The sequence below is a fragment of the Chiloscyllium plagiosum genome, unplaced genomic scaffold (assembly GCF_037043375.1).
Source record: "Chiloscyllium plagiosum isolate Xiang-an unplaced genomic scaffold, Cpla_swu_hap1 HiC_scaffold_20, whole genome shotgun sequence".
Taxonomy (NCBI): Eukaryota; Metazoa; Chordata; class Chondrichthyes; order Orectolobiformes; family Hemiscylliidae; genus Chiloscyllium; species Chiloscyllium plagiosum.
This window is the reverse complement of record NW_028270158.1, coordinates 50588924-50601521: the sequence shown is the minus strand read 5'-3', so window position 1 is coordinate 50601521 and position 12598 is coordinate 50588924. Positions and strand designations below refer to the sequence as shown.

The following is a 12598-nucleotide window of genomic DNA, read 5'->3' as shown; positions in this document are numbered from 1 at the left end:
TCCCAGTTTTATAAAGAGACAACAGCAATGACAGTTGTACATTACACAGTTTATATTGCTCAGCCAGGACTTCCTGATTGGCTCAGGTTAACAACCCCAATCAAGATTCTCGTAGCCAATAACATCCACCTGGTTCCAATTACTACAAGGTGACAGTATTTATTAGGGAGAACATTGAAGTGGTGGAGAGAGAGGATAACCAAAGGGGCCAAGGAAATAATCTATTTGGCTCAGGCTAAATCACAGAAAAAGTTCAATTTTATTGCTCAGCATAGCCTATAGACCATCAAATATGAGCAAAGACGTCAAGGAACAATTTGCAATGAAATCTCAAAGCTGTGCAAGAATAGTAGTTCATGGAGCTCGTAATCATCAGTATAAATTAACTGGGATAGCAACACCAGAAGAGTCAAGATTTCCTTAAATGTATTCAGGAGAAACTTCTGCAGTAGCATGTTTCTAATCCTGTAAAAGAGCAGGTACAGCATAACTGGTTTTGGGGAAATAAGGTGGGCCAAGTGGGGGGAAAAAACGATGGTACAGTGAGCATTGTATCATCAGGTTTATTCTGGCTATGGACAATGCCAAGGAACAATGCAGAGAAAAGAAGAATTAACTGGGGAAAAGAAAACAGCTGGGGTTTATAAAATCATAAAGGGCATGGATACAATAATAGACAAGATCTTTTCCCTGGAGTGGGTGAGTCCAGAACTAGAAGGCAAAAGTTTAGGGTGAGAGGAGGAAGATATAAAAGAGACCTAAGAGGCAACTTTTTCATGCAGAGGGTGGTGCGTGTATAGAATGAGCTTCTAGAGGAAGTGTTGGAGGCTGGTACGATTACAACATTTAAAAGTCATCTGGATAGGTAAATGAATAGGAAGGGTTTAGAAGAATATGGGTCAAGTGCTGGCAAATGGGACTAGATTAGGCTAGGATATTTGGTTGACATGACGTATTGGACCGAAGGGTCTGTTTCCGTGTTGTACATTGCTATGACTCTATGACTCTCCTGGAGAAGGGCTTATGCCCGAAACGTCGATTCTCCTGCTCCTTAGATGCTGCCTGACCTGCTGCGCTTTTCCAGCAACAGATTTTTCATTTCTGATCTCCAGCATCTGCAGTCCTCACTTTCTCCTCTCTAATTTCTAACCTCATAAAAGAACAGATACAGGAGAACTGGTTTTAGGGCATAAGGCCAAGTGGGGAAAAAAATGGTGCAGTGAACGTTGTATCATCAGGTTTAATCTGGCTGTGGGCAATGCCAAGGAACAATGCAGAGAAAATATGAATGAACTGGGAAGAAGAACAGTTGGCCCAGATTAATTGGAACAAATGATTGTCATGCAATACAGTAACTGAACAATGGACTGATTTGAAGAATAGAGTGTTTTGGCCTTGTCAAAGTATATTTTCACAAAGGGGAAAGATGGAACAAATAAATCCAAAGCCCTCGGATGGTGTAAAAGATAACGGTTAAGATGAAGCAATTCTGCAAATCCCTTCCTAACAGCTTTGTGGAGTACCTGCACCTAGAACATAGAACATAGAAAAATACAGCGCAGTACAGGCCCTTTGGCCCTCGATGTTGCGCCGATCCTAGCCCACCTAACCTACACTAGCCCACTATCCTCCATATGCCTATCTAATGCCGTTTAAATGCCCATAAAGAGGGAGAGTCTACCACTGCTACTGGCAGGGCATTCCATGAACTCACGACTCGCTGAGTAAAGAATCTAGCCCTAACATCTGTCCTATACCTACCATCCCCTCGTAATAGCTGACTCCATACGTGGAAAAAGGTTCTCATGGTCAAAGGATTCAACATTTCAAGAAGACAGCTCACCACCACATTCTTCAAGAATGGGTGATTTAGGATGGGCAGTAAAAGTTGGCCTAGCCAGTGTAGCCCACATCCTCTGTAAGAATTGTCACAAAGTTAAAAGAAAAAGAGATAATCCTGCCATTACTAAGGAAGAAGATGCTACCTAGGTCACGATGAAACAGCAAGTCACTCAGCCACATATATATGCTGTCTGCACTTAACATTCATTAGAAACAAGGACAAGGAGTAGAGTTCATCCATGAATACTGAAGGAAATGATAATAGGAATTGCAGAAGCACTGGCCATAATTTTCTAGTCTTCCTTAGACTCTGGGTTCATATCAGGCGGTTGAAGAATTGCAAATGTTACATTCTTATTCAAAAGTGTAGAAAAATAAGCTGAGCAACTATAGTTTGAGCATGGTATTGGGGAAGTTTTAGAAGCGATCAGTTTGGACAAAGTTGAGAGTTGCTTGTCAAAAGTGGGTTAATGAACGAAAACCAGTACTGTATTATCATGTACAAATTGCTTGAGATTTTTGATGAGCTAGCAGAGAGTTAATGGGGAAGATGCTTTTGGTGTGGTCTAGTTTGACTTCCAAAGGGCATTCAATAAAGTTGCATCAGACCTGTAAGCAAATTTAGAAGTTGTGGAATAAAACCAATTAAAGCGTGGATCCAAAATTTACTGACTGAGTGATAGGAAACGTTGGGTGCTTTTTGGACTGATGGGATGTTTCAAGTGGAGTTGAAGAAATTCTAAGTGAAGGATAATTAACTTAAAAGTCAGCTTGAGGATAGCTCAGAGGAGGCTACATTGTCATGGTGATGGGTAGAGCTTCGGAAGTTTCTTTAGTTTCAGTTTATTTCATTGTTTCCTGAGAGAATGTTTAGTTGTAGTTTGGACTTGGTGTGGCTTATAGCTGACTAACATTCAAACAAGATAAAATGTGCTGAAAGCAGAGCAAAACCCTTACATCATGATTGATCATGTGGAGGTCGGTAAAGTTTAATCTCCACTCGAATTTTGTGAGAAACAATAGCTGCAAGCCTATTCTGAAATGAGTGGAACAAAAACAGAAAAGTTCGGCAGCTCTGGCAGCATCTATGGATAGAAATAAAATCCAACATTTTGGGTCCAGTGACCCTTCCTCAGAACCCGATATCACATCGACAATTCTAAATGCATAGGTCAAGTGCAGGTAAAGGGTCAGAGGGAGGGGTCCAGGTGGAGGGAGAGTGTTGGAGGTGAGCAAAGGGGTCTGTGGGATTGGGCAACCCAAAGAAATGGGCACAGAGGTGAAGGCAACTGAAGAAGGGTTCAATGTCATGCTGTACCCAAAATTCATTAAGGTGAGGACACAGAGGGATAAAATTGAGGTGGAATGAGTAGATATGTCTCCATGTCCTATCAAAGGAAGCAACAAACAAATGAGCTTGAAAGTGTTGGATAAGTAACCACAACAAGGGATTTGAAGCATCTATAATAAAGAGAGGGTAAATGGAAGCTTTACCTCCAATAGCTGGAGCTAAGGAAAATTCTCCAGAGGACTGTGGCAGACTTGCTTATTGGGAAGTAGGAAACTTTAAGATTGATGTGCGTTATAAAGAATTTTTTTGGGGGGAATGGCTCTAAATGAATTGCTGTAAAGCGCCAGCATGGATTTGATGGCTACCTTCAGTGCTGTAACCATTGCATCATTCTATAAGTGAGTTAACATGCTCAGTCATCTCATTGATTGATTGCAATCACTCAAGCCCAATAATAAAGGATTATAATAATCTGAAATGATAATTTAAAAATTATTAATGAACTAATAGTTTTGAAGAAGAGTCCTACTGGACTTGAAAGATTTACACTTCACCTCTCTCCAGGTGCTGTCAGACATGTTGTGTTTTCTAGCTCTTTCTGTTTATTATTTTGCATCCCCAGCATCTTTTGTATTATCATTTTACATTAATGTACCAATATGTCTTGATTAAAATAAGATGATAACAACCGAAAAGCTTTATCCAATTCTTTGAGATCATGTACAGAGAAATATCCGCACCTGAAAGCAATCACTTCTGTATAGAAATTACACATTTAAAAGGTTTGTAAATCACCATGTTATTATTGAGTGCAATATGATGGCTCAGCGGTTAGCACTGTTGCCTCACTACACCAGGGACCCAGGTTCGATTGTGACCTCGGGCCACTGTCTGTGTAGAGTTTGTACATTCTCCCAGTGTCTATGCGGGTTTCCTCCGGGAGCTCCGGTTTCCTTCCACAGTCCTAGAGATGTGCAGGTCAGGTGAATTGGCTGTGCTAAATTGCCCTTGATGTTGGGTGCATTATTCAGGGAGAAATGAGTCTGGGTGGGTTATTCTCCGGAGGATCAGTGTGGACTTGTTGGGCCGAAGGGCCTGTTTCCACATTGCAGGGAATCTAATCTAACCTAATTATATGCTTTGACTCCTAATAGAGACTAGTCAACATGTTTTAACTATTCAATGGCCAAGGCAAAATTATAGAATCATAGAATCCCTACAGTGTAGAAGCAGGTCATTCAGCCCAAACCAACCCTCCAAAGAGTATCCCACCCAGACCCAAACCCTGTCCCTATATTTCTCATGGCTAACCCACCTAGCCTGAATATCCCTAGGCACTATGAACAACTTAGCGTGGCCAATCCACCTCACCTGCACACCTTTGGACTGTGGGAGGAAACCGGAGCACCTGGAGGAAACCCACGCAGAATTGGGGAGAACGTGCAAACTTCACACAGACAGTTGCCTGAGGCTGGAATCAAACTCAGGCCCCTCGTGCTGTGAGGCAACAGTGCTAACCACTGAGCTACTGTGCTGCCCGAATGGTTGTTTAAATGTTTGATAAAACTGGTTTTGCCAACTTTGTGATTTGCAAGAATGCCAACGCACTGGGGAACAGCATTTAGTACCATGTGAAAAATGTGTGCTGATTGGTTGACATGTGGATGTGGTGATAGAGATGTTGCAGTTAATAATGACTGACGTTAAATGCTAAACTGTGACTAGTTAAATGAAGCAAGTTGATTCTGACTCTGAAGAATCAAAGAGTGGCTGTTGCCTGTTTTAAAAGTTGGAACAGTTGCCATGTGTTTGCATGTTGTTATCAGTAAGTGTTGTGCTAATTCTTGTCACAATCTGGATTATCTGGCAAATGCTATTCAATTGCTGAATCATATTTAATGTTGGATACCATGTCTTGATTTTGCAACCATGGATGTAGGCAGTAGCTTGGTTTCTGTGAATAGCTGAAGAGACATACTTTTGATCTTATCTGCTAGACTTTGTAACTTATAGCCTATATACCCAACAATGGAGTAAGAATGAGAATTCATAGATTACATTACTACTCAATTGTATGATAAAGCAGAATGTCTTTCTGACTTGATGGCAACTTCCTGTTAGATGCTGTCAACCCCACCGGCCAATCAAACACCTATCTGCTCTCATACAGCACAAGATCATTGTTCCCTTACAATGGTATTCTTGAGAGATGTCCTGATGAGTGCACAACACAAAGCTTCGATACAATATGTCTTCTTTCAGCAATATTCACCTTCTTAATGACTGGATCTGGACAGATCATTTCAAGGATGAAGTATCTGATTTTCTTACACTGAGCCCCCTATTTGCTTTCACCTCCCCCGCCCCGTTCATGCTCAGTAAACATATTGATGATGATCGTGCAAAATTCTCCTTACCAAACCAAACTTCAAACAAACAAAAAAATGAAAACACCAAATTTTGAGCCAACTTTGATTGTCCCAGGTGTAAAAATAAATGCAGCTGTCATTACAAATTTATTAAAATTTTCAGTAGCCTTCAGTGAATGACACTATTAATATAAAATTGAGAATTTTCCTCTTGTTTTTACAGGTGTTGAAAACCATTGATCCCAGTGGATTGGCTGATCTTCTGAACAGGCCGAGATTCATTGACAACAACAAGATTCTGATCACAGTGTTAAATACTTATGGATCAGTTCAGAATCTAGTTACATTTATTGATGTTTTCAACCAAAAAGTCCAAGATGTGAGTTTCAAATATTACGTCCCTGATTATATGATGTGCAGACAAGTTATAAAAGTTCTTTCAATACAGTGTCTGTTATAATACTGGGTGCAAGCTGAAGTTCTGATCGCAGCTTTAAGTGCCTCTTAGTGGGAGGACAAGGTACGGATATGTACAGGTGCTTCTACACCACTAACTGCATGTAGCCTTTGGAGAGGGGTGGACACTGTAAAGTGGGAATTTTGCTTTATCTCCCATTCCAACTTCATTTAGCGCCCTCTCTCTACCTTTGTTGGTTTTTATAGAATAAAATCCCTACAGTGTGGAAACAGGCCATTTGGTCCAATAAGTCCACACCAACTCTCTGAAGAGCATCCCACCCAGACTCACCACCCCTCACCTTGTCCCTACAACCCCCATGGCTAATCCACCAACCTACACAGCTCTGGATACTATGCGTAGTTTAGCATGGAGGAGAAAGTGAGGACTGCAGTTGCTGGAGATCAGAATCGAGAGTATGGTGCTGGAAAAGCACAGCAGGTCAGGCAGCATCCAAGGAGCAGGAGAATCAACATTTTGGGCATAAGCCCTTTGCCCGAAACTTCGATTCCCCTGCTGCTTGGGTAGTTTTGTATGGCCAATTCACCTGGCCTGCACATCTTTGGATTGTGGGAGGAAACCGGAGCACCCGGAGGAAACTCACACACAGGGGGAGAATGTGCAAACTCCTCACAGACCTGAGGCTGGAATTGAACCTAGGTCCCTGACACTGTGAGGCAGCAGTGCTAACCACTGAACCACTGTTTGCATTGCCCTTAAAGGGCTTTACATGTAAGTTAATCAATTGGAAAACCTAGGTGATTTACTGGTGGTGCTTAATAGATGGAGACAAAATACCAAAGGTGATTTGGTGATGGGTAAAAAATAGTCACTTGGGCATAAGAACACATGTGTAAGGTACAAAAGAATTTAAAAATTGCATATGGGTTCTTGTGGTGCAGTGGTAAATCCCTACCTTACGGCCAGGAGACCCCAGTTCAATCCCCATCTGCTCCAGAAGCATGCAATAACATCTCTGAACAGGTTGATGAAGAAAATATCTAAAACTACATGTAGACAGGTTAATTGGGATACATAAAGTTTGTGAATCTTTGTTGCATGGAGTGTACACTGATGTCCAGTCTAATGTATGTTCTTCACCAACATAATTAAAACAAATGACTTGGTCGTTAACCTCATTTTTACTTCTGGAACCTTACTGTATTCCCATTAGTGAATGTATTTACTTCAACAGAGGTAACTGCAGACTGCAAATACTTAATTACTTGTCAAGTGTTTTGGAATGTTTGAGGTTGTGTAAGGAGCTATTTAAATGCAAGTTGCTTCCTTTATAAAATCATGTAACGCAGAAGGAGATTGTTTGGTCCAATATCCCTCTACATACTCTTTGAAAGCACTGTCAATTTAATCCCATACCCGCATTCTTTCCTCACAGTCATCCAAGTTTCTCCTTTCTATTTGCATCTATAATCTTACTTTGAAAGGTACTGTTGAATCTGCTTTGAGTATATTAAAGATAGAGTTGATAGATTTCTCAATACCTGTGGTGTGCAGAGTTATAGGTATGGGATGAACAGAAGGCATTGAAGCGATTGGTCAGCCATGATTATATTGACTAGTGGTATTGATGGGCTGAATGGCTTGTTCCTATGTTCCTGCATCAGCACCCTTTCACATTGTTTAATCCAGACCACAATTTATGTAAAAATAATTGTGTTTTGATAACTATCTTAAATTTGTCCTCTGGTTACTCTCTCCTATCAGTGGAAACTGATTCTCTATACCTACTCTATTAAAATCAGTTATTTGAACCCCCTGAATAAATCTCACCTTCACCTTCTCTGCTCTAACCTACTTTCTATCTACATGACATTCTGCAGGGTACCAGCTGCCTGTTAAACTGACACTATAAGATAGTAACAGCACTGGTAAGATGGAGAACATAACTGCAACAATTATATTGCACTTTTAGCACTAAGATAAAGTCTCAAGTTTACAAAGACAGGAAGGGTGAAGAACTGAGGGGTGACCTTATAGAGGTTTATAAAATCATGATGGGCATGGATAGGGTGAATAGCCAAGGGTAAGGGAGTCTAAAATTGGAAGGTGTAGATTTAAGGTGAGAGGGGAAAGATTTAGAAGGGACCTAAGGGACAATTTTTTTCACACAGAGGGTGGTGTGTGTAAGAAATGAGCTACCAGAGGAAATGATGGAGACTGATACAATAATGACATCAGAATGGGCATATGAATGGGAACGGTTTAGAGGGATATGAGCCAAATGCTGGCAAATGGGACTATTAAATTCGGATAACAGGTTGGCATGAACAAGTTGGACCAAATGATCTGTTTTTGTGCTGTATATCTCTACAATTCTATAACAAAGGCATAACCATGGGTTGCTGCAGCAAATGAGAGAAGGTGCATCGTTCATATTCCACAGTGCATTAAATCCAAAACTGAGTTGTAATTCATGCTGCAAATTTTATATTGTTGCAGATAATGAGAAAGTAACACCAGCCTTGTGATGGAATAGAATCTGGTTGAACTGGTTTTTGACAACTTACGCATATTTGAAAGTGCTTCCTTTCACACTATGCAAACAACCTGCTTGCATTTGATTTTCATACAATAAACTGAAAATCTGAATTTTTCATGCGGTCCACTGAATCTTATTTGGAATTTGAAGTGTAATCGTTATCACATGCTTTTTCTTTTAGAAGTGTTGCACTTTGAAATAAAGTAAGCTGTATACAGCAAGCAGAGTGTTTCATTTTTTGAAGCGAAACAATGTCTCTTTCTTTTGCAGAATCGTCTGACAGATGATAATCGAGTTGCACTCCTGGAGGTTTTCTGGTACCGCTTTGTGACAGCATTGTCTGAAAACAATGGCACAGATGTGGATGAATGGCTTAATGTCAGACTGCAACCCTATCTGCTTTTTATCACAACTGATCTCTTGGCTTCCAACATCACCCTGAAAATTCCGTGCTTTCCTTACAGGAAAATGTAAATACACCCACATTAATTTCTAATTATATAGAAACGTTCCTTGCCGGATTCTTGCTCAGTACTAGTTTGGATATTGCATCAACCTCAATACTTCCTGTTGAATGTTTATGTATAACTCACTTCAGTTCCAAGTAGGCAACGCTGGACTGTAATCAGTTTCTGCTTCAGGTGTATCTGGGAACTGCAGCATCTACATCACATTTATCATTGACAGTATCTAGTTCAAGTTGGAATTTATTTGTTTCCACTTGCTAAATACGTAAGAGTAATACAATCATCATCCCCAATTATGTGAACTGTTGATTGAGGAAAATTCATATAACCCTCATCTGAAAAAAAAAGTCTTCCTTTTATTTATTATGTGCAGGGAGTTGAAAACAATGGAGGAAACCCAAACTCCAAAAATGTGAATGTTTTGCTGAATTTAACAGCAGAAACACACTTGACTTGTTTCCTTCCATTCTTTCTCTCTCAGCTAGCCAGCTGCCTGTCTGGTCGGCTGCTGGACAGATAAACAAGCAGAAAGTTGTGTAGAATAGTTCTAGGAAATCAAAAGGACAGTAGGCTGCAGTTTGGGGAACAGGCTGTTGTCCATGATTGCAGATGACAGATTTGGTGGGTGAGTCAGAGAGAGTGAGGCAAATGGTGTGATTTATAGAAGGAGGCCAAATTCTTCCTTAAGGAACATCCTGCTCTACCTAGGTCACAAAGTGTTTTCTTTAAGAAAACAACACTCAGCTTCTGGGTCTCATAGATCTCACCTCCCTTCCCAAGCTCTAAGGACCCAGATAACTGAAGGAGAAAGTGAGGGCTGCAGATGCTGGAGATCAGAGTTGAAAATGTTGCTGGAAAAGCGCAGCAGGTCAGGCAACATCCAAGGAGCAGGAGAATCGACGTTTCGGGTATGAGCCCTTCTTCCTGAAGGATACTAATGCCTGTGGGATACTAATGCACTAATACCCTTTTAGTTCACTACAATCAGCAACCTTATTTCTAAAATTCCTTGGAGTTTCTCTTTTTCAGCTGTAACTCTTGAATGATAAAACTGGAACTCCAGATTGTTTAATATAAACCCTTATTGTTCAGCTCTCACAGGAACTAATATTCTGCTAAAGCAAGGCATTGTATTTTAGTCCAAAGATATTAATGGAAGAAGAAAGAGGATTGTGGTTAGGATTATTAGTTCAGAACCCTTGATTATTAAATGAGTAACATATCACTATGCTACCATACTCAGTGTGCAAAAGAGCACCCATTCCTGTATATCTTGACCAGCTTGTTATCCTTTGGCTATGTGTTTTGTTCTCTAAAAATAATTATGTTAGACAATTTCCATCAGAAAACCAATTACCAAAGTCATAGGAAGAAAGAAGTGAAAAGTGCAGAAAAAACTTAATTCCTGTCACTTTGATTTTCAAATCATTCCCACTACAGAATCTCCAAGGCAAGGTAGATGTGACATTGAGGTATTTATGGAAATGGCACCAAAGCAGTGCCTCCTAAACTTTCTACCCACTGTGACCCCCATTTTGAAGCCTGCAAATTGTTGTGATCCCTCAGTGAGAACTGTCTGAGTTGGAGCACAGCTGTACAGCTGTGGTGACTTAGTCAGAGAGCTCCACAAGTGACCTTTGTTGCCTCAGAGCGTGCAACCCACTTGGACTCTTGGCTTGCACTTATAACAATGTAAGCACCAGAAAAAGAAAATGGGATCATAAATATCAATGTGACATAATTTAATATCATGAAATTTCCTAATGTCTTCACTGTCAGACTCAGCAAAGGAGTAGAAAGTGGGTCGAAGTTTGCTTTTGTTTGTATTTGTAGAGAAAGAAAATTAAAGTTGTGGGGAAATGCTAGAAGAGACTTGTTTTGTTTTTAAATTGAACTGTAAGATATTTCGAAAAGACTTCTAATTTAATTTGATTTGACTTATTATTGTCACATGCACCCAGATACAGTAAAATGTTTTATTTTATTTGCAGTGCAGGCAGTTCATACCATACAAAGTGCATTAGGGTAATAGAACAGAGCGAGGAATACAATGTTATGGCTGCAGAGATGGTGCACAGACAATGCGATCAACATTAAATACTGGATTAGAGTGGTGCTGGAAAAGCACAGCAGTTCAGGCAGTATCCGAGGAGCAGGGAGATCGACGTTTTGGGCAAAAGCCCTCTTTCCTAATGAACGCCTTTGCCCGAAATGTCGATTTTACTGCTCCTTGGATACTGCCTGAACTGCTGTACTTTTCCAGCACGACTCTAATCCAGAATCTGGTTTCCAGCATCTGCAGTCATTGTTTTTATCTACCTAATCAACATTAAATATAAAATTTGAGACATCCATTCAGAAGTCTAGTAACAGCTGTTCTTGAATCTATTCGTATGTGTATACAGTACTAATCTTTATATCTTCTGCCCAACAGAAGAGGATGGAAGTTAAAATGACTTGGATTAGGTTAGATTCCCTACAGTATGGAAATAGGCCCTTCAACTCGATAAGTCCACCACAACCCTCCGAAGAGTAACACACCCAGACCCATTCCCCTACCTTGTATTTACCCCTGACTGATGCACCTAACACTATGGGCAATTTAGCATGGCCAATTCACCTGACCTGCACATCTTTGGATTGTGGGAGGAAACTGGAACACCCGAAAGAAACTCACGCAGACACGGAGAGAACGTGCAAACTCCACACAGACAGTTGCCCAAAGTGGGAATTGAACCCAGGTCTCTGGCACTGTGAGGCAGCAGTGTGAGCCACTGTGCCGCACCAGGGATGGGAAGAGTCTTTGATTATGTTGGTTGCAGAGTAAAAAATAGCCTTACAGATTGGACAAATGGAGCTGAAATTGTCTTTCTTGTTCAATCCAGATCCTTATCTAAATAATGAAAACACATTAGTACCCCATCTAGAGTTGTTGGTAGGTTTGATGTCAAATTTTATAAATCTGTAGCTCTGATATAGTGCCAAGAACATTGTGTTCTGAAATTCCAAGAAAGCCTGGAATTGGGGTATGGTGCACAGTAAGTTTTAAAATCTGGGATGCATCTTCTATCTATCATTATGTTTTTCACACTTGTATATTTAATGTATTTATAAATAATGTATAAAATATGGAAGTGTAAGTTTGGGGGAATATAGGGTTCCACATTGTAATTTGCTTTTCTCTTTCATCATGTTACACAATCATTTATTTTGTTCAATGTCTTTTTAAAAAAAAGACTTGCAATAATACCTGAAGAGAAGGTTAAATGTTAACATATTCTTAAATTTTACATTTAGTGTGAGAACATTGAACACCCTCTACAGTAACATAACTTCCAGTAAACAGAGAGAAATCTATAATGGGATCAAAATTTATTTACAACAAGGTAATGAAAGTATTTTTTCACTTTTAAAGCATTTTATTTATGTAATAAAAGTACCATAATCTTTGAATTGCTTTGTGACCTATATAGAATATGTTTGCACCAAAACCAACTCCCTCTACCCTATATCACCCATGGCTAATGCACTTAACCTGCACGTTGCTGGACAGTGGGAGGAAACCAGAGGAAATCCCCACAGTCACAGGGAGAATGTGCAAACTACACACAGACAGTTGTCTGAGGCTGAACCCGGGTCCCTGGTGCTGTGAGGGCAGCAGTGCTAACCACT

The 12598-nt window shown here is 40.2% G+C and overlaps 1 protein-coding gene across 1 annotated transcript in view; it reads left to right on the top strand.

Annotated features, from left to right (window-relative positions):
• The window catches only part of LOC122560427 (uncharacterized), a 217752-nt gene that overhangs the window by 69856 nt on the left and 135298 nt on the right, over window positions 1–12598 (top strand). The window contains exons 33-35 of the mRNA XM_087998070.1: window positions 5726–5881; window positions 8730–8929; window positions 12224–12312. Coding sequence (XP_087854196.1) covers window positions 5726–5881; window positions 8730–8929; window positions 12224–12312 — 445 coding nt within the window. The remainder of the gene's footprint in view (window positions 1–5725; window positions 5882–8729; window positions 8930–12223; window positions 12313–12598) is intronic.